This window comes from Ochotona princeps, chromosome 3 (genome assembly GCF_030435755.1).
Source record: "Ochotona princeps isolate mOchPri1 chromosome 3, mOchPri1.hap1, whole genome shotgun sequence".
NCBI classification, from domain to species: Eukaryota; Metazoa; Chordata; class Mammalia; order Lagomorpha; family Ochotonidae; genus Ochotona; species Ochotona princeps.
The window spans coordinates 79087572-79110110 of record NC_080834.1 but is presented as its reverse complement, the minus strand read 5'-3'; the positions used below and the strand labels follow the sequence as shown (position 1 = coordinate 79110110).

At 45.0% G+C, this 22539-nt stretch overlaps 1 protein-coding gene across 3 annotated transcripts in view; it reads right to left on the bottom strand.

Moving 5' to 3' along the window:
- Window positions 1–1226: 1226 nt before the first annotated feature.
- SIDT1 (SID1 transmembrane family member 1) overlaps window positions 1227–22539 on the bottom strand; it is a 97959-nt gene continuing 76646 nt past the window's right edge. For 2 of the 3 annotated variants that reach the window (XM_058661902.1, XM_058661901.1), the window contains exons 15-25: window positions 21492–21565; window positions 20078–20201; window positions 19771–19888; window positions 17142–17278; window positions 16437–16545; window positions 12275–12354; window positions 10365–10411; window positions 5697–5802; window positions 5495–5605; window positions 4472–4585; window positions 1227–2141 (exon numbers count right to left, since the gene is read on the bottom strand). In XM_058661902.1, the coding sequence (XP_058517885.1) occupies window positions 2079–2141; window positions 4472–4585; window positions 5495–5605; window positions 5697–5802; window positions 10365–10411; window positions 12275–12354; window positions 16437–16545; window positions 17142–17278; window positions 19771–19888; window positions 20078–20201; window positions 21492–21565 (1083 nt within the window). In that variant the 3' untranslated portion in view covers window positions 1227–2078. The remainder of the gene's footprint in view (window positions 2142–4471; window positions 4586–5494; window positions 5606–5696; window positions 5803–10364; window positions 10412–12274; window positions 12355–16436; window positions 16546–17141; window positions 17279–19770; window positions 19889–20077; window positions 20202–21491; window positions 21566–22539) is intronic. The other variant, XM_004577896.2, reaches the window with a different exon arrangement.

The window sequence follows — 22539 nt, the reverse complement described above, 5'->3', positions numbered from 1 at the left end:
CACGGGCCTTGGTCTGCCTTGGCATGACAGTCCCTGAGCTCTCGCTGAGAGCTCCTGCTGCTCACATTACCCAGCATTAGCCCCACAGACGCAGCCAAATGGCTGACTTTCCCATGTCCTTCAACCACAATGTGGACGCTCCAGCAAGAATTCATAACAGGTGCCTGTAGAATGTATTTGTGAGACAGGCTTGGTGTGAATTTGTGATCTGCTGCAAACAACAGGGTGTAACACTGTAGCATAAAACGCACAGTCCAGGAAACAGCATGGACCCCTGGACCCCGGACACCTCCCTGCTTTCATTCATATCCTCCCCTTCCCCTCAACAAGCTCCTAAACAGGCATCATCTTCACATGTGTTTGCTTTGGGTGCCAGGACTACCTGAATGGATTTTATCTTTCACATATTCTTAAGTGGGTCTTCTTCTGAATTGGAAACCATCAGAGCCTTAAAGGGAAAGAACTGGGTCCAATCAGCCACAATAGGTTTGAAAATTGTTTTCAATGTTAGATTTGTACAACCATTTAAATGGTGGCTTTCATACATAGGACTTGTAAGGAATAAAGAATAACAGAAGACCAATTACAAATCTGGGGTTGTTTTAGAAACAAACAACAACAAAAAAAAACAATCACAAACTACTTCAAGGAAAGCAACTCTGTATAACAATCAGGAAAAGACTTGCTGTTTAAACTTTCCAAACAAGAGGCAAAGTGTTTTTCAAGAAAGAACAATGATTTTTGCATGGAGGAGAAAAGAATGCCTGATCCTTTTTCTGTAACAAATAATCAAGAAAGTACAGGTGAGAGGGGCCTTGCGTCTCACCAGGAAAAATAAACATGTGTGCGCACCTCCAAATGCTGTTTTCTGATCACCTATTCCTCCAGGCGGCACAGGCGCTGGATCAAGACGGGACTGCTGCGTGCTGGAGCTGGCCAGCCAGGCTGCAGAAGGAGTGCTGGGCCCTGGGGAAGCTTTTCTGCACCTTGGTGGGGAGAGATGAGTCAGGCTCTGCCAAGGGACGATACCAAATTTGCTATGCCCTGTGCAATGCAAAAGAAAGAGGAAAATGTGCCCAACCTGAGCCACTCGTGAGAATTTCCAGGAGAACATGTGGACCCCCAATCTATACAAAGGTATAGGCAAGGAGCTCAATCAAGAAGCCACAGAAGAAAGCCCCTTGTTGGAACACTCATTCCTTCCCTAAAGGGAGTGATATGGGGCGTGGATAGAAGGGCCCAGTAAATGCTGCTCCCTTGGCTGAGTGTGCATCAGGTGAGGCCTGTCCACTTGACTCTGATGCCACTGGGCTCTTAGCACTGCTGGCCATTTTGCCTTCTGTCTCAGCTGAGCTGAAATCGGCCGAGTAACAGGGCCTTTCCAAGAGTGATAGGTCAACACACATCCACGAGTTGAAAACACTGAGGAACAGGTAAGCTCCCAGGCACAAGACCCAGTGAAGAGGTGTGTGTGTGGGACCAAGTCCAACCTCAAGTCCACTAATGACATCAGGGACCTGGGGCAGGGAAGAAACACTGTGCCTTCCTTCTGAGGTGGCAACTAGCTGATGAGTGAACCGGCTGGGTCCGCCACACCTTTCTTCTTGGAGGAATCTCTTCCCCTGTGGGCCTTAGGAAAGTGAGCTGGTGCTCTGAGACACATGGAGCAGCAAGTGTCACACAGATGGCAGATGGCCACGTTGACATTTCTGACTGGGAATCCGAGGAGCTGGCCTGTCTCGGGCCTGTGGCAGCTAGCAAAAGAAGTGCAGCAGCAATTTGGCACTGCCAGCCGGTCTCAGTGGGAGGGTGGGATGGCTTCTGATATAGTTTCTGACTGCTTTGTAGATAGTTGGGGACAGGTGCCTTTCGGTGCCTGTGTCCATAGCTGTGGCCTCCCTTCTGCCCACCTGCCCACCCGCCTGGAGGATTTACTCTCCCCTCCCCCAGCCACTGTCCTGGTTGCCTGGAGGTGGAGCAGAGCCACTGGCAGTGGTCAGTTTGCTGTGGTCACCGTAGTTTGCACGAGGCAGCACCAAGGTGGACGGCTCCCTTGCTCCTTCTTCACAGCGGGGGGTTCAGAAGACAGGGATCTTGTCCCTCCGCACCACATCCAGGTCATCATCCAGAGTCAATAACACCTGCAATAAGACAGACATGCCCAACTGCAGGTCACCCCCTGCAGGCTGGAAAGCTCCATGTCTCTTCAGTCCTCCACAACGGCTCACTCCTAACACACTTTTAACAATCATATATAGTTCCTTTAGCAATGAACTCAAACATGTATGAGGGTTTCAATGCACTGTTCCAAATGTTTGAGACATAGCTCAGAACAAGAGACAAGCATCTCCCTCTACAAAGAGCTTGCAATGAAAGGAAGACTTCAGATGTGAAACAAGCGAGTCAACTATCGTGTGCTAGATAGTAACATATGCCAAGGATCAAAATGAAACCAGGGAGATAATATAGGAAGTGTGTGGTGGGGAGAGGCAAAAGTTTTGACAGGGAGGTTTGCACAGCCATGATTACTTAGGCTTAGCACATTGGTCTAATGGCTTATCCTCTGCCTACAGCACCAACATCCCGTATAGAGACAGGTTTGAGTCCTGGTTGTTACACTTCTAATCCAATTCCTTGCTAATGGTCTGGGAAAGCAGAAAAAGATGGCTCTAGTCCTTGGCATCCCACACCCACAAGGGAGACCCGGAAAAAGCTGCAGGCTCCCAGGTTTGGACTGGCGTAGGTCTGGCCATTGCAGCCATTTGGGGAGTGAACCAGTGAATGTAAGATGTGTCCCTCTGTCTCTTCCACTCTCTATTTCTAACTTTCAAATGAATAAATGAATCTTTTTTGTTTTTTTTTTTTAAGTAACACTGGGGTTGAGATCTAAAGGACATGAGGTCTTATGACATGATATAATTCCATAAGGAAATGACCCTTATTTTCCATTCCCAGTTCTATTTCCATTCTTTCCTCGTGGAACCTTTGGCTCCACATTTAAATAAAACATCATCATTTACTAAAGGATTCATAGTGAAGAAGAGGAGAAAGGCAGCATAAGGCACATATAACAGGCACGAAATGGAGAAATTCCCAGGAGAAATGCCCACACAATATGGCATCCCAGGAAGAAGGAACTTGCCTTCAAGAAATGTTGACCAGCGTGCCATTAGTTTCTCAAAGTTATTGCCTTTGGAATACTGTGGCAGAAGAACAAGTTAGCACTCGCATTATGCCCTAACAAAAACTTACAAGCCAGATGCACTGTGCAGGGCAGCACCAAACACCTGTTTGGTGAGTAGTGAAGCTAGGTGCAACTTGTTAGCTACACTGTGGTTGGTCTCTCTTACCAAAAATAAAAATTATAAGAAAGATTTCGGGCCCAGCAGCGTGGCCTAGCAGCTAAAGTCCTCACCTTGAATGCCCCGGAATCCCATATGGGTGCCAGTTCTAATCCCGGCAGCTCTGCTTCCCATCCAGCTCCCTGCTTGTGGCCTGGGAAAGCAGTTGAGGATGATCCAATGCATTGGGACCCTGCACCCACGTGGGAGACCCAGAAGAAGTTCCTGGTTCCTGGCATCGGATTGGCTCAGCACCGGCCAATGCGGCTCACTTGGGGAATGAATCATCGGACGGAAGATCTTCCTCTCTGTCTCTCCTCCTCTTTGTATATCTGACTTTGTAATAAAATAAATAAATCTTTAAAAAAAAAAAAATTTGTACATATTGCTTAAACTTCCCTTCCTGGCCACTAGGGGGAAGCCCCAGCCCACTCTTGAGGCTATACAGTCCAGTGGACAATGCCGAAAGTGGGCTGCGCAGGGAGGCAAGGAGTCTAGCAGCATTGCTCATGTTCAAGGGCACCTACCCCGTGGACATCATTGACTTCTACCTTGAAAAAGTCCAAGTTAGGATGAAGCGATGCTGGTAGTTGTTTCTCAGGGTTCACATGAGCATGTGTGCCTTTGAGGAAAAGACTTGGGCAAACAATAGAGGGATTGCAGGACATCCTGGGCACACAGGCTGGCTAGAAGGGCTTCCCTGAGCCACTCTGGGTACCATAGAATGTTTGTACAGCATTTAATTAGATTGAAGGAAGGGCAGGAATGTGAGGCTAGAACAAGAAGGAAAGGCCCAGTATTACGGGAGTCTTAGTTTGGTCAAGGGTCCAAGATTATGACAATCAAAAGTGGTTCTTGGGGGGAATTGCAGGCATGTGGATCTACAAATCAACTCTATATAAATACGCCAGGCAACACGTGGAAAGCAATTTCATCCCCTATGTGTCTGAAAGAATTAAAGAATCAAGGGAAAATGAAAGTAAATCTCTGACCCAAGGATCCAGTGTAAGAGAAAGACAGAAGCTGGCTCACATGAGGAGCTAGAATTAGGGAGGGCTATGAGAGAGGATATCAGGATGAGCAGGAGGATGTAAACAGGGAAGAAAAGTCTCAACACAAAACCAACTCACCAGGAATGAGAAAAACAGAGCAGTCGCAGAGAGGAAGTGCCAGATGTCATGGTCATCAAAGAAATCCAGCAGGACGCACTCACGGTTCTTCTCTCGGGACTCGGCGGGGGTTCCCTGTAGGAGGTGAGGCAGGAGGTAAGCATGTTCGCAGCTTGGAGGACTGAGCACTAAGCAAGCCACTCCAGTGCTTCCAGGGGGCTGGCTCAGAAAGTCAGCATCCGAGCACACACACACGCATGCCCCAAGACTTGGACTCAAGTACTATGGCAGCCAAAAAGATCCAACCCAACTGTCCCTGTACTGATGATCGGACACATCCAGGGTTGTGCAGCCACGCGATGGGATGGATCTCAGCTAGCTAAGGATATTGAATACTGAGGCATGCCACAGCATGATGACCCAGGAAACAGGGTAAGGGGGAGAAACACCAGCCACAAAGGTCATGGGGCTGCCCTTCTGGGAAATGTGCAAAAAAGGCACATCTATGGAGACCCAAGGTAGATGATTAGTCCAGGCTGTCAAGGGGATGAGGGAGAAATGAGGAATGGTTGTTAATGTATATAGGGCTTTTTCCTTGGGTGCTCAAAACATTCTCCAAGCGACTGTGGTAATGTGCTGTTGGACAGCTGGGCCATCTTCTCTGTTTTGTGCTTCAGGTTGTGCTAATTTCCTAGCCTCTGTTTTCCTGCCCTCAAATGGATTTCATGATGCCTGTGCTGGGACATTTATGGATGGATGAGGAAGGAGAATGAGAAAGGGATGTTACACTTTAATGTTTGGGCACCTGTTCATTATCCACTGGGCATGGGATCTAATACCACCACACCACCAAGATCAAGTTTTTGCGTCTCTAGGGCTCATGTGTGTATGAAGGGCACCCTGGGGAAACAACAGCCTTGAGTCAGCTATTGAACATGTACATGAGGCTCTCCAAAACAACCCATATCAGAGAAAGCGCTCCAATCAGAGACAGGTCCAAAAGGCAGGATGGAGAAAGAACTCCCTAGGGAACTGGCCTCTTACCTCCCAGCTGCTGAGATTCTGGAAGAAGAAGTAGAGTGCAGCTGCCCACACCACGGCAGTGGCCACAATGCAGAACAGTGGCAAGGGGAGGACCCTCTCTGAGCTGCGCAGCTGTGAGGGGAGACATAGAGACCACCAAGCTGGACCTCCGGCCATGGCATTGGCCCAAGCTCTGCTGGCTCCCACGTGCATGCACCCTTACCTTCATGATAATGTAGAAGGCCAGATACAGCAGCAGGTTGCAGATGAAGATGCCCAGCATGTAGGACGCAAAGTCCCTGGGCCTGTAGATCAGTCCAAAAAGGGCGCTGAGGACATGGGAAGGACAGGGAGGTTGAAGGCAGAAGGGTGGGTTTGAGCATTTGTTAATGGCTTTCTTACTTCTTGAACTCCCACTGGGAGTGTTGAGAACAAACCACTTATACATACAAGTAACTTCCAACTTTACTGAATCTTTGAGAATATTCACTTCTAAAGACTTTCTAAGGGAAGTTCTTGCAAGGGGATGGACTGCAAATAATCCTTAGTCCTTTTATGTGGAGAACTGTTCCTGGAATCTTTCCTTATATTCACTGTGATAAGCAACACAGCGATGGACAAATGTCTGCCTTCAGACAGAATGTACTTCATGGTTTGGATTTAAGAAGAAATCTTCTGAAATTTGGAAACCTGTACAACTGCTATACAACAATCAAAAATATAAAAATGGAAACTCTATTATTTAAAAATGGAAAATATATCCATTTTCAAATGTAAACATATTTTAAAGGATTAATTGCTCAAACTAAATGACTAGAAGTAAATTATCTCAGTATTTGTCGTTACAGTTTACAGGTTAAAAGCTGCCCCAAGTCACTGTGTTAGGTCCTTTGGGAGTTGGTAGATGCTTTAGAGCGTGGGGCTTAGTGGGCTGGAGCTGGTCCTTAGGTTCGTGGGGGCACATCTGGAAAGGCAGTTCTTGTGTAAGTTACTGAGTTACCATGAGAGGGCTGTCCTAGATGTCTGAACTGGGGCCCACCTACTCCATTTCCTGGCTTGCACAGGGAACAAACTATGTTGTCCGCTGTGAGCCTCTCATCACAGCCCAGATCATGCCTTTGACACTTGGAACCTTTAAACCTGGAGGTGAGTCTTTTCTACCCCAGGCAGAATATCTCAGGTATCTCTACATGTAATAGAAAAACTGTGCTAAAACCCTTGACTCAAAACACATTACCACATTTTGGGTGTCTGAATCTTTAATACTCAAGTTCATTTTGGTTAGGGCTTAATCTGAATTTTGTCTATTTAGTTATAACAAAACTCTTAATTATGTAACTCTCCCTTTTTTCCTTCTTTTGAAGAGCTTGCTTTTCATAAAAAATACACATGTGTATGGGTATTTTTAAAATCTACATCTACACCCATAACTAGTTCATTTTTAGCCTATCCATGAAAAGTTTATTATTGATCTACCCGGGGGATGGAGAGGGTTGGTGGAGAGCTCCCATTGGAACTTGCATGGGCCAAAGCCAAAAGCTGGGACTGCAATTCAGATGCCTCACATGGCTGACAAGAACCCAGAACTCACACGTTCTGACAACAACATGAATCATCCCTGCCATTTCTCTGGGTTTTCTCAACAGGATCCTGATATCAGAGAGTGGGTAACAACCCCAGGTACTCCGAAGTGGAATGCAGACATAGTAATCACAAGCTGGGCCCGGTGCCCTATCCTAGTGGCTAAAGTCCTTGCTTTGCACACGCCAGGATCCCCTATAGGTGACAGTTCTAATCCCAGCAGCCCCGCTTCGTATCCAGCTCCCTGCTTGTGACTTGGGAAAGCAGTCAAGGACGGCCCAAAGCCTTGTGACCCTGTACCTGCGTGGGAGACCCAGAAGAGGCTCCTGGCTTCAGATCAGCTAAGCTCTGGCCATTGCGGCTGCTTGGGGAGTGAATCAATGAACAAAAGATCTTCCTCTATGTCTCTCCTCCTCTCTCTATATCTGACTTTCCAATAAAAAGAAAATAAATCTAAAAAAAAAATAATCACAAGGCTGTATGTCTACCTCCATTTTTATTCACTGGCTTCTGTTTGCAATTTCTATGTTTGGATCACTATTCAAATAGTTTTATAATATGTTAGACTGTCTGGTTAGGCTAGCCTGCATTATTCAACATGCTAGCTATTTTAATTAATTAAAATAAATTTAATTCAAATTGTATTAAGTTAGTTGAAATAAACTAAAATGGAAAACTCAGTTTCCCAGTCACTCTAGCCACATCTCAAGTGCTAAATATATTTGGCTAGGAGTTACCATGCTGATCCCTGTAACACAGAATGTCCACGTCATTCTGGAACATGCTACTGCATCATTCTGGGCTACTCACTACACTCCCTCTGCTCCTCTTTCCGTCTCTTAATCCTCTTTTTTAGAGATTTTTGCAAATTTTACCTGACTAGAGAAACAATGTAATGAATTTTAATTCTATTCTAAATGTATATATTGAGATTGAGTTTCTTTAAATTAGCAAATCTTTTCACGCAGACCCTGACATCTCTCTTCATATGGTCATGTTTTCGCTTTTATCTTCTAATAAGGTAACTGCATTTCCTGCCAAAAGATTCCATTCATCTCTCAAAATTTATTTCAAAGAATTTCAAATATAAAGTTGTTACAAATGGGCTCTTATTTGTATTATTTTTGCATTGCACCTGACTTGCCCTATGTAATAATATAGGATACTTTTTCCTCGCAGATTTTGATATTCTGTACACCAAATATACTCTCATATATCATTCACTCTGATTCCCTAGTTGTTAGTATTTACACAGGTTGTCATTTTCTGTCTCTTTATGCATCCATCCATGTATGTACACACATACACACACACACATTTTTCTTCAGCAGGACCACATGAGTGATTCATTTTATGTACAATAACATCCATATTAAGTCCCCTCCCATGTCTTTACAGAATGCCCGAGAGGGAGGCCACTCTGCATTTACCCCTGCAGAGTGATGCAATGAAAATGGGGACTAGGTTCATGAGACTTCGTAGGATGGAACTAGCAGGTGCCTTACAACCTTGTGAGAGGCCTACTTCCATTTTAAAACCAAACTTTATATATATGTATATAACACATGATTTACATATTTATATTTATATATTTGTTATATATAATACAATGTATATGATTTATTAATTTGAAAGAGTTGCCGAGAAAGAGAATCTTTCATCTGTTGGTATACTCCCCAGATGGCTGCAACATCCAGGCCTCCCACATGGATGGTAAGGACCCAAACACTTGGGTTATCTTCTCCTGTTTTTCCCTAGGTGCATCAGCAGGGAGCAGGATCAGCAATGGAACAGGATACTGACCTTGCAGGCAGTGGCTTTACTGCTGTGCAACCATGCCAGTCCCCCAGAGCCTATCTGAAACCAGCAATAGTGAAGGGCTGTTCACTCTCCAGACAAGGATGCCTTTTGTCTCCCAGCACCCTGTATTATAGTCCCCAGGACCAGGAGGGCTGCTCCTGAAAAATTGCTCCCAAAGAGCACTGGCGTGCTTCTGTCCAGACATCATCTCACCTTGACTTGCCACCAAGACTAGGGAAGAATCCTTAAAAGGTATAACCCTTGTCCTAAGGCAATTCCTGCGGTGCCAACATTATGGAAAGTCTCTTCCAGATGCAAGTACCCCTGACCCTGTTCTCATCCTTGTCCCTTGCCACCTGCCACCCGTAAGATTTGGATTCTCCGGCCTGGCGCAATAGCGTAATGGTTAAGGTCCTCGCCTTGAATGTGCCGGGATCCTATATGGGTGCTGGTTCTAATCCCAGCAGCTCCACTTCCCATCCAGCTCCCTGCTTGTGGACTGGGAAAGCAGACGAGGACGGCCCAAAGCCTTGGGATACTGCACCCGCGTGGGAGACCTGGAAAGAAGTTCCTGGCTCCTGGCTTTGGATCTGCTCAGCACCGGCCGTTGTGGTCACTTGGGGAGTGAATCATCGGACGGAAGATCTTCCTCTCTGTCTCTCCTCCTCTTCTTTGTACGTCTGCCTTTCCAATAAAATAAATCTTTTAAAAAAAACTGGGATTCTCAGAGTTGGATTCTGGCTTCCCTCGAAAACATTTGTCTTTCTGCATTTCCTCCTTAGTCTTAATGTGTTCCAGGAACAGAGTCCTTATTCTGTTAGAGCTCATGGATCTAGAGAAACACACCAGCTAAGAGCCACAAATAAAAGCAGAAAACTTACTTTTTGAGTAGTCAGTGAAATATGCTTCTCAATTGTTAAAATTAAAAATCTGTGGCACAAAATAATTTCAGCCAGCAATAACATACAACTTTAGTACTTCTGTATTTGGAGGAAATTTGAGTCAAAAATGCCACCAGGTGATGAGGGGCACGGAGAAGAATGATACAGGTGGAACAGAAAGAAGAAACCTAGCGAGACACCTAAAAAGGAAAGAGACTTGTTTATGCACACATACCCATTTAGTAAGCAAGAGGGAATTCAATAGAAAAGAATGCCTGCTGGTTGCCCTTTGTGGAAAGTTCTACAAATAGTTTAAAATTACCTTGCACCTGTGGGCATAGTTTATGTTTGCAGTTTTGTCACTCTGATTTATTCACATAGAAGTTTGTCTTGTTAAGCGAATGAACTTGATCAGTGCATCAGGAATTAAGAGAGATCAGTGTGGGCGCACAAGAGCTTCCTAGTGTTTTCTTTGCAGGAGGAAAAAAATATCTTTTGACTTCTCCAAGTCTCTAAGATAAATAAAGCCTTATCCTTTCCTTAATTTAGACTTCTTTGTAAAAATAACAGTCATGAGATGTTAATCCATAGTGTTATGTTCAGTAATAAAGGCAAAACTGACTACTTACAAGGACCAGTTAACCAGGTTTCCCATGACCAGCAACACCATTCTATCCTGGAAAACAGGAAAGAAGCCTTCCCATGAGAGGGTGCACACACTACTTTTCTTTCTTCTTCCTATAGCCAAAAACGATTGCCTTGGTGCAAAGCAAACATGTCTTATGATTTGAAGACAGCCTTGCCTGGGTCTGACACTAATCCTGCACAACAATAAAGCTTCTGACTGCAGACAGCCTTGATCTTGCTAAGCAAATAAACAAAAAAACCAAAACATGGTCAGCAATGCAGGACCCTGACACATTCACTAGACAACCCATCCATTGTGCTCCTGGTGAGCATAATGTATCCAGATGAGAACTTATGTCTGTACACAAAGTGGAGCGTGGATGTTGACCAATGCTTTACTCATAATTGTCCAAACTTGGAAAGCACCAAGAGGTCTTTCAGAGGTGCACTGGTGACCAACTGTGGAATAGCCAGGAAGTGGAATATTATTCATGGCTGACAAGCGATCCAGCCATGAAAAAACTTAAACACAAACTACTCAGTGAAAGAAGCGGCTCTAAAAAGGCTCCATGCAATAGGATTCCAGTGACATATTTTGGAAAAGGCTCAGTGCTTGCCAAGGGCCAGGGGGAGAGAGAGATGAGCAGAGCACAGCCGATGCTTGGGCACTGAAGCTCCTCTGGCTGTGACATGAGGATGGCATGTATCTATCCTTACACAGAGAATGTCCAACAGCAGGAGGAAATCCCACTGTAAACTATGGGTTGGGTGAGGATGATGTGTCCTTGTAGATTCCTTGCGATGCTGAGAGCATAGAGGCTTGTGTTTGTGGTGGGGCAGGGAGCATATGGCTAATCTCTGTTCTGCTCAGTTTTGTTGTGAACCTAACACTGCTCTAAAAATAGTCTCTTTAAAAAAAAAGAAGAAAACCTGCATTAATTAATGTAAAACAGCAAAAACTAAAAACAATTATTGCCTCTCCTGGTTCACAAGCTTACCTCTCCAAAAAGTCACAGGTTCGAGCAGCTTTTACTGTTTCTCCTAATGAAACCCTCTGGTTTCAATTCCTTCAAAATTTTAGTGCCTGTAGCTCCTGGCCAAGCTCCAAATGGCTAAAGAGAGTCCTACATTCCTTCATGCAAAAATCATTCTGACTATACACAATGGGCAGGTACTTCCTTTAGTCCTGTGTGGCTGGCCCCGAGGTATCACCAATTTGAGCACAAGAGTACTGTGTGAAGGGTGGGTCCACATGCCCAGGGGAGGTCAGTGCACTTCCCCAAGTCACTGGCTGATGAGCAGGACAGGGTTCTAGCCAGGGCCCTTCCCTCTCAGATCAGGGTAGAAATGTTTAATACAATGAAAAGTAATGGCAGAACTTGCAAAGGTATTAAGAAGAAATAGCCATAGGTGAACAAAATGCTTTTGCTCCTCATAAGAATATGCAACATAGAAAGGCACTATGTGGAAAGTACAAGTGCTTCATGAAAGTGACTCGAGTGACCTCATGTCTCAGTGTGCTTGGGGCAGCCCTGCTTGGTGCCTGCTGTCCTGGGTGCCTTTCCATTGCCACCTTGGCACCTGTGTGGATGATTGTTTAGTAGGATACCCTGCCTTGATTAATTCTCACAGCAATCATTGCTGTTTAACAATTTGTTAGGTAGATCTGCTTGTGTATATATTAGCAAACATTTCATCCAGGAAAATGAAGGCATGCTAACTCTATTTTAGGAAAAAGTGAACAATGTGCTGTTCCCTACACTCTTGCTGCCAAACTGGATAGCCCCTCTGGGCCATCTGGCCTTTTAGATTTTGGGAGCCTTGGTGACTATCCACGTCTGCCCCTCCTGCTGTCCCCCGGCTTTCTGAAAGAACACCAAGGAACCCAGGGTCATGCATGTAAGGCACTTACCATGTACAGAGGCCGGCTACACTGCTGCATGCAGTCTGTGTAGCACACCATAGCAGCCCGCCGGAAAAGTCCCAGGTCTGCTGATGACACAATCACATGGTGAGAATGCTTCATTGGGAAGAAAATACTTGGAAGTGTGGCCCAAGCTTAGGTGGCCAGGGTGACAATTAACTTTCCTTCCTTAGAACACATTAGAATGCTTCGCATCTAACAGATGAATAGTGCATGTTTGCTTTAAGAACAATGGCACTGTCCTTAGGGAATGCCCCCGTCAGCGTACCATATGGCAGGAAGGCAGGCAGGATGGATGTGAAGGTCAAGCACTGAAGACAGCAGGGGCAAGTGGCTGGTCCTTCTCCTGTCTCCACCAGCTAAGTTCCCCTTTGCTCCCAGTTCATCCTGGCAGTGAGTCCTTTGTAACAGGGATGGACTGGACTTCCTGAAATCCACCTGAAGAAAACACCTGCTCTCCTGGGAGGACAAGAAGCTTGGACTTGCCAAGATTCTGAATCTTATTTTGCGACATGGTTCTATTAGTTGGGATGGAACCAAGGGGTCCTGGACTCTATTCAGCATGTCCAGAAAGCCAAGCTATACTGAAACAGTCATCAAAGCAATGCAAAAAAGTAGGGGGAAAGGCAGGAAAGGTTTTATGAAAGGCAATCCTTCAAAGAAGGTGCATGTTGCAAGTGTTCTCTGAACAGAGTCAGGGTCAAAAGTGGGTCTATCCTTCTGTAAACTGCCCTACATGGAAACCCAAGGCAAGTCTAGGTCTGCTCAGGGCAGGCATTTGAGTGCAAAACCCATGTCTGGGGAGAGCTTCTCCTGCATGGCTGTCCAGCAGGGTGGGTCTGTCATTTGCACAGAAGAGGCACACAGCAAGCTGGGTGGCTTGTTCTGTGGCCCCTGGGCCTGTCTTAGATTTCTGCCCTCCTGTGGCACCAACTCCAGCTGATATGCTGGAGGAGGGAAGCAATGCAGAACATTACCTGTGTCAGACACATCTGAACCAGCGGGAAGCAAAGAAGAAATGAGAAAACAAATGATTGGTAAGAAGGAAGCCATTTAGTGAACTGCACTGTCTTCTCAAAACAATGACTTTAAGCTTGTTTCCTAATCATAAAAATAATATTTGAAGATCATAACAAACACAGACATTTTCTGCCTGTGTCAAACCTTCAGAAGTTCACCGTTTCTCCAAGGACATGTTGAGACCCTTCTACCATCCTACAGTCTGCTCTCCATTTACCATTTCTAATTCATCTTCTGTCATGAGCAATTGCTGAGGTCCCTTTCCAGGGCTCTGGGAGCAAGTGACATGGTGGCAAATGGGGCGGGTAGCTCCAACGCTTTCCCTCCTACTTCTGAAATGTCCTCACTCATTACTGCTGCCTTTCCTGAGTCCCCATTTGTATTCCGGTGTGGCCTAAGGCCACTGAGAAAAACGAAGAAATAATAAGAAAGCAAAAGCAGCGTATGCGGTGGAGTGAGTGGAAACTGAGCCATTGCTCACTCATCCAGCTTCTTGCCTTTGGACTAAATGCAGGCATGTTCACTGTCACCACGAAAAAGCAGTTTCCTTTTGACTCTGGTAAATCTGTAACCACTTTGGGGAGACTCCCCGGTCTAGAAGCTGGAATCATTCAGTTCAACTCCTTGTTGGCACTTTTCCACTTGCCCCTCCTGACTCACTTGCCTTGTGTCTTTCTCTCTTGCTCCCTACTACATCAGAGGATACTGTAACCCCTCCTTGGCCTTGGACAGTGGGGAGCTCTGGAAGGGAACTGCATGGAGGCTGGGGAGGAGAGTGGGCTCTCAGGAGTTGTGTCCTGCCTGGCTGCCCTCCCCATGAGGTTCCTTATTAGGCTGTATCTGCCAAGCAAGGGTCACTATTACTTTCAGACCAACTTCCTCTCTATGTCCTACTTTGGCAACCACTTCCTGTCCTTTGGGGATCATGGATGATAAAAGCTTATATGCTACTGACCCCATCAGCTACTCCTTCCATTTTATAAATTTAAATTTAAAGGTAACTGTCTTTTACCGCCTTTGTATCTCATTAGCTTTGAGGATAAACCCTCCTCAATATTCAAATGGAATATCTTTCTCCTGGTAAGATGCTGAAAAATCATTACATGGCTAACATGTTAAATTCTTCACTAATTTATGAGTGTATCCCATTTTGTATCATTAATATCATTTGTATGGCAAGAGCACATCATTGGTCATTACCATTACTCACGTCTCACTTTAATTGCATCAGTTCTAAACGAAACTAATGAAACCACTCCAAATCATCTCCCTTTGGCCTTTACCCACCCTCAGTCTGCAGGATAGGGGATGACAAAGGCACCATTTCAATGTTCTACACAAATGGCTGCCACAAGGGATGAGGATTTTAGATAAACTGGCTATATTAATGTCAAGGGCATATCTGCTGCCCATGCTCCAAGGGAAAAACTAAATGGTAAAGAGGAGAAACTAAATGGTAAAGAGGAAAAACTTTTGTTTGGTTTTCTAGTCTTCAGGCCATTTGCTCGTGTAGAATTGCTCTCAGACCTTTTTGTCTCTTCTCTCCAGAAATTTCTGCCTTTCCAATAAAAATAAATAAATCTTAAAAAGAATTGTTCTCAGACCTGGACAAAAGGGGTCCCCATTTTAGAGAGCCATCATTCTTATGAGGGAGGGGTCAGTTGGGCCAAGGGATCAGTTCATTCTCTTGTAGACCACATTCTGGATCACCAGCCCCACAAATCTCCTCCCAGCTGTCCTTGAATCTCCCCCTTTCTGCCCTCCTTCTGAGAGCAAGGGTGCCTCTAAATTCTGGCAGGTGGCAAGGAACGGCCAAAGGGACTCTCTGTAGAAAGTATGGCTAGACATTGGAAGTTGAGCTAGGGGGTTTCTATTCACAGTTGTAAGACCCGCTACAGCACAGGGTAGAGCCAGAAGTGAAAAAGAAAAGAGGGTCCAGAGGTCTGCTTTCCTGCCCCACTATGTCCTGCATTGTTCTTTTGAGGGACCAATATTTTAAAATTTAGTATATTTACAACTTCGTTGGTTTTCCTCTGTCTCTTTTGGGAGATTTTCAGTCTGTTTTATAATTCTGAAATGTCTACAACATGGTGTAATGGTTTTTATTGGCATTCTTGCCCTGGGTCTGCAAATAATGGACTAGGTCTATGTCCATATGTAGGAACTTGTCTTGGAAATATAGACAAGAAAACTTAAACCTGACTCCCAGGACTTCACAATGACTTTTGACATTAAATGCTCTATAGCAACCTAGAGCTGCTCCTGACTGACTGACCAGCAGCACAGCCCTGGCTGGTCTCTGTAGGACACTCTAAGCTGCCTGGTGAATCAATGTTGCCTGAGGGAGTTTAGCAGGAGTCTTGCTTCTAACATTAGTAAATATGGGGTGGCATAATGGCTCAACTGGCTAATCCTCTATTTCCTAGTGCCAGCATCCTATATGGGCACCATTCATGTCCTGGCTGTTCCACTTCCCACCTAGCTCCCTGCTTATGGCCTGGGAAAGCAATGAAGAGTGGACCAAGTCCTTGGGACTCTGCACCAGTGTGGGAGACCCCAACAGAGGCTCCTGGTTTCAGATCAGCTCAGTTCTGCCCTTTGCTGCAATTTTGGGAAATGGAAGATCTTTTTATCTTTCCTTCTCTCTGTAATCTTCCTTTCCAATGAACATAAATAAATCTTTAAAAAAAAAAGATTGGTAAATGCTTCTCGAAAAGTTCAAGCCCTGCACTCTGAAGACACAATTCATTCTCAAGGACTATTTAGTGTGGTTAGAGAAATGCTCTGGGAGACTGCTCCAGAATAAATAATGTTCCACCAGTTGGAAGCAGGGGGAGTGGTGATCATAACATTGCCCACATGCACCTTCCAAGTCTGGTGGGCTGTTAAGCGCTTGTGATTGGGAGCTATGGGCATATTCCAGCCCTGACATATGGCAAGCCTTGTTTCTCAGTGGTAAATGAAATACTGACAGTGTCTTGTTGCAATCCTGAAAGGGATGAGACGCAGCTTGAAGCCAGAGCACATGTTCCTGGTGCCCAGTGAGACTACCCTTTGGGATGAGCAAGGCCCATGCATACTTTCACAGGGGAAGTTTATCTACATGTTCAGCAGAAAGCAAGTGACTCACCTATCTTGAATCGGCCCATGTAGTAAATCTGTGTGCTGAGAGCCAGAGAGGCAAGAACATGGATGGCAGAGAAGATAACCCAGAACCACACGTCATTCTTCCCAAATACCTAAGAGAGAGATGGGTGTTACCTTTACTTAAGGGCTGTTTCCAGAGAAGGCACAGTGATTGCTCAGTCTCTCGTGTATGCAGCAGGAGTTATTAACTAAGCTGTATGTGTGTTTTGTTCTTCTTCCCTTCTTGGCACCCACTGGAATCTTATGGCAAAGAGGGCAGGACAAACAACGGCTCCTGGGCCCATCGAGATTGGGAAGGGCAAAATAGGGGAGGCAGCAGCACAAGAGCATTCAGTTGGGGCAGATACGCTTCCAACAACTGAAGATAACCAACTCACGCAGAGGGCCACCCAAATTTAGAAAGTGGTTTCTGTTCTCTCAGGGTTAGCCTTTCCAATCATCTTATGCCTCTCTGTTCTAATCTCATTGGTGTCAGGGACAGTTGTAAAGGTACCTATTCTATGATTAGAAACAACCAACTAAGTACAATCAGTGACTGTGTGACTAGAAACAATCAGGTTACAGTCAAACCACACCTGTTCACCTGAGGACCAAGAAACACGTGAAGAAATAAACAACCCACAGCCAAGTGCCTCCTGTAAGGGCACTTTCTGAGAGCCAGAAGGGAGGCAGGTGGAAAGGGACGTACCACTCCGAGCACGGTGAGTGTGATGACCACAGCGAAGGAGGCGTAGGCAGAGTAGGCACTGGCGTTGATGTCTGGGTGGCGGGTCTGATAGAGCTTCAGCATGCAGAGGCCCGCTATCATGTACATGAAGGAGGTGTCTGAGGACCCAGGGGAGGGGTGAGACAACAGGGGTCAGCAGGCAATGGATTATACTTTCTTGATTTTACCTCTCAGTAACCCCTCACATAGTCCACGGCACAATCCTCAGATTGTGTGGAGACCTCCCTGGGTGGGTTGCCTCGGAAGCCCCTCCATACTCCACTTGTACATCTCCCAGTTCTCAGAAGAAAAGCATCTGCTAGGAAAAATAACTGACTCCCCCAGCTGCCAATTTTTCATTTTAAATGCTATTTTTCAACAACAATAACCAAAATTTCCCTAAGGGTGACAGTCTAGGCAGTGTGACAATAAGATTAGTCCTAGTTCACGGTAAGAGCTTGCTCTCACCACCTCTTACTTGTAACCACATTGATTACTGTGTAATATAGCTTTATATTCTAGAGCTGAAAAGGTGCTAGAGATAAGGGTTAGTTGCATTTGGTTTACAGAAATTCAAATAAAGACAAACTGACAACAACAGTTAATGATGTGGGGAAATGGGAACTCAGACAGTTAGTGGGACTGCGATTAACACTGGAGAGAAAGTTGGCAGTTATTAATACAATGAGAAGATGCACAAATCGTGTAACTCAAAAATTACACTTTGGGCCCAGCTTGATAGGCTTGCAGCTAAAATTCTCGTCTTGCATGCACCAGGATCCCACATGGGCACCAGTTCTAATCCTGGTGGCGCCATTTCCCATCCAGCTCCCTGCTTGTGACCTGGCAAAGCAGCTGAGGACAGTCCAAAGCCTTGGGACCCTGCACTCGCATGGGAGACCCAGAAGAGGCTTCGGGCTCCTGGCGTCAGATTGGCTCAGTTACGGCCGCTGCAGCCACTTAGGGAGTGAATCAGTAGATGGAAGATCTTCTCTGTCTCTCCTCCTCTCTGTGTATCTGATTTTCCAATAAAAAAATTATACTTCCAGGCATTCTGGAAGGCCTCTCTCACATATGCACAGACATGTGTGTAGGACTATTCATTGCAGCATTGGGTGCAGTGACAAAACAGCAGTAACATCTATATGCTGTCCAGTGGAAGGGATGATCAATTTGGCATACTTTTCCTATGGAATGTGATAAAATTTAAAAATTCACAAGCTACACATCTTTATTAGCTTCAAAAATATACTGTGCATGAAAGAGAGCTACAGATGAGTAACAGTTTGCTACAAATGCAGTAAAAATGTAACAAACAACTGGGAGAATATATACCAAATTAATCCTAATCATTGTATCAGGGAGAAAAGGAAGGAATTCAGTTGGGAAATGATTCCAAATTATCATCTCAGCTTTATAAAAATGTTCTATTTTTTAAATTATCAAAATGTTTCATTCATTAAAGAAATTAGATCTGAGGCAAATATTTAAAAGTATCGACATCTGTTCATTCTGAGTAGTGAATGATAGTGTCCTCTGTGGTTTTCTGTTAAAAAATGTTTTCTGACTTAAAAGACATTAAACGTGATGGAGAATTTCTGTGATGTCCTAACAGCCAGGGCTAGGCCACAAAGACAACTGTCTAGAATACCCTGTCCTCTGTGGGGATGGCCTTGGTAATGGCCTGACAGCTAGAGTTCTTCCTTCCCTTCTTTACATTGTTTCAGACCCAACATCAGGAATGCCAGCCACCCAGTCCTTTTGCTTCAGTAAAGCTACTCCATCCTTGGACTGGGGCATGGCAGATCTGATCAGTGTACAGGTAACCTGCCTGCTCTGCTTACTGGTGCAGTAGCCTGGGCCTAACCAAGTCAGCACAAAGGACAGGATTCAGGCAGGGGCTCCAGAGGATTGAGGGATGAGAGGGATATTGCTTGGGTGGAGGGTTTCTTGACATTTCCTTGCTCTTAAAAGAAAGCTCCTGGAAGCCAGCTGCTGTGTCCTCTGGGACTGTGTGTTGGAGTGGGGTGGGGGAGGGTTCAAGGAGGAGAGAAGAAGCCTATTCGCATTGCTCCTACATTTGCCATTATGAAGGAAGATAGCCTGAGCACGATGGCCACCTCAAAGGCAGAGCACAATCAAAGAGATCCCAGAGAAATGGGACCAGAATCCCCAGATAAGCCTTTCTACCTCTGGACTGTGACTGAAAAATGGCCTTATTATTCAACACAATCTGAATCAGGTTTTTTGTTAACTTTCATCCCAAAGAAAACACAGAGTACATCAAGGTCAAGTTACACCGAGGAGGGAAGAGCATTTCTAGAAGTCCACGGATGGATTCTAGCCTACCTGCTGCCCAACACTTTGTCCATTCGGGCCTAGCAATGGGATCTTCTCTCAGTGTTGAGTATTTTACAGCCTCAGGGTGGTTAGGGAGGAATGTGGACACACTGTGGGGAAACCATGCTTCATGGTGAGATGCCCTCAGCTCCCATCATTTCACACAAAATGCTGTTTAGGCCTCACAAGTATACCCCTGGCATTTTGGGAGGTGCTCCAGGATAAGACTCCCATAACTCCAATCTGTATAGTTGATATAGATTCTAATTACCAAATTGGAAGTTGGAGTAATTAGGGCATACATGGTAACAAGCACTGAGCACTCCTTCCATCATCAAGGCGATGCCCATAGCATAGAAGAGACCAAAGTGTTTGGGAATTCCATATTCCTGGAAAGGCAGAAAGGGGGAATCAGGGACATAAGCAATGACAGACAAGAGACTCTGGGCACTCATGCTTCCTCATTATACATGCTGCAGCATCCACCCTCTAGTTCGATGTCCCTCTGCTTTGCAGATGTTGCTTGCAACCCTAACTTTTCATGGCTCCCACCTAAGATGTACTCACTCTCTCCTCACCATGGCAAAGATGTCCTTGGCTTCCAGGGCTCTTCGATGGAGAATGTCTCGGCGCAAGACTATTAGCAGGAAGAGAAAGCCCAGAAGGACGTGGCCCAGGTTACTTAGGATGTTGTTGAAGGCACTACAAGGATGAGTGAGAAACCACAACAGTGAAGGCAGTCAAACGGCTTCAGGAAATGAATGAATGCATGAGTGAATGAGCAGCCTCCATGTTCATGTTTCCCACCCATAAACATTCCATTAGATTTCAGGACTGAAAAGTCATTAAAAATCATTTTTTCCTGAAATATAAATTTTATTTTTTAAAAATTTATTTATTTTGAAACAAACTTTATTTATATATTTTAGGTATACAACTTGATTTTATAGGACACATATATACAAAGGTGTTTCATAAAGTTCATAGAAATTGGAATTAAAAAATAAGTTTATTTGGGTATAAAAATTGAAATCCAAGCATAGCTTTTTTAAACATGTATTTGCATGAACTTTCTCAAGGCCTTGCATTTCAAAGATGTTAACACTAAAACAATTTATCCTTTAATTCCACCCTCCATGAACGTTTTGGAGAATCTGGGTGTATGTACAGAACAATGATTACTACAGCAAGACCAGACATCCTCTTTCACCTGATGTCCTTGTTTTAGCACGCTCTGTCACTTGTGGTCAAGTATCTACTTCATCTCAGGGGTGACTGCTCTGGACCTGAGGGTCTGTCCAGTCTCTTCCCCTTGGCACTGGCAAGGCGCAAGTGCTGGAAGAAGGCCACTCCAAGAGCAGCCTTGGGTTTCTATGACTGTGAGAGTGAATTCTCATAGGTGGGCCATATTATTATGTGCTCCCACTCAGTCCTATAATTGAGAGGGTCAGGACAGCTATCAACCAATTATGGTCCTCAACTTCCTTTCCGGAAACTGAGGCTGCTTCTGCACCATAACAAGAAATTGGACTCCCAACTCTCAGGGGTATACTCTTTCCAGTTTGCCAAGCTCTGGTGGCTGGAAAGGCTTTGGGGACAGTAGGGTTAGGTTTGGGTTCTAATATCACCATTGGCCAAGGGACTTTTAGTAAGCTCTTACTCAACGATGCTTTAGTGTCTTCATCTTACACTGAGGTAACAGTAACAATTATCACAGAAGGCCATGTAACAAGTGCGTGTGACAATATGCTGCCCACTCACACCTATGAATACATGCCATCCAAATGACATTTGCAGAAACATCTCAGAAGGTTTCTCATACTCATACAAGAGGGACATACATGGTATCAACTTCCTGACTGAGCCCTTATATCCCCTTGATGGGGCAACTGTCCACAGCTGTTTTAAGTGATTTAAAAAATTGAAAAGTTCCAACATTAGACAGGAAGGAATCTCCAAAAGCCTCATGGGCAGCCAGAGGACTGGATTTACCTCAGGACGCCCAGGGGGTGGGCACAGAGGAAGTTGTAGTAACAGATGTCCTGGTTGCCAGTGACATTTACCACCTGCAAAATCAAGAGCAAGAAGAAGCAGCATGGTTTTTCTATGTCCTCTGATCCCTGCCTGAGATCACAAAGAGCAGATGGGGGCTCACAGTGAAGCCTGGTTTGCCTGGTCTGCCACTGACAATGCAGCCAGAGTTCATTACCTGTCCCCTTCACCGAGCACAGGCACTGCTCCTTTCAATGCTACCACCTTGTTTTGAGTGAAATGGTCTGTGTATCCTATTATGTGACTTCAAGGTGGAACTCAATGAAGTGTATTTCTGTTGTCAGTGGAATAAAGCCCTAAGAAGGGATGGCTGTCTTGGGACCTGCCTTTTAGGACTGTCAGGCTATGTCCTATTTTCTGGATCAATGCTTTGGGTTGTGAAGTCATTCTATTGCTGCTGGGTGTAAATAACCCCAGACCAGGCAGAGAGGAAGAGAGATATATTTAGTTTTAGCATTTGTTACCATCTTGGTTAAGAACCTTACTAAGCCACCTCACAAGTACCTGCCCCAAATTATGCAGAGTGCTTAGATTACAAACAGTGGTGCTTAAGCCTCAGAAAATCTTTGTCCTCATGATGAAACAAACATAGAATGGACTAGATAACATCTGACTACTAGCTCTCACACTGGCTTGTATATTGGCACCACTGAGGCTTTAAGCAATACTGTTTCTACTCTCAGATGCTCATCTCCTCAGTGTAGGATATAGCATCGAAAGTGAGTTTTAAAAATCATTTATTTGATGGAGAAAGGGTGGAGAAGAGGGAGAAAAGCACACAGAGAGGAAGAAATCTAGTTTCTGTTTTCCAATTCATTTACCAGAGGCCCACAATGCTAGAAGTTAAGAGTCAGGTATACCACATGGGTGGCAGGGGTCCAATTCTGAATCATCCTGCCTCCCAGAGTTCGCATTAGCTGGATGTTTGAGTCAGGAGCCAAGATAGGAACTACACAGGCATCTTGATTGCTAGGCCAAAGGCATGCCC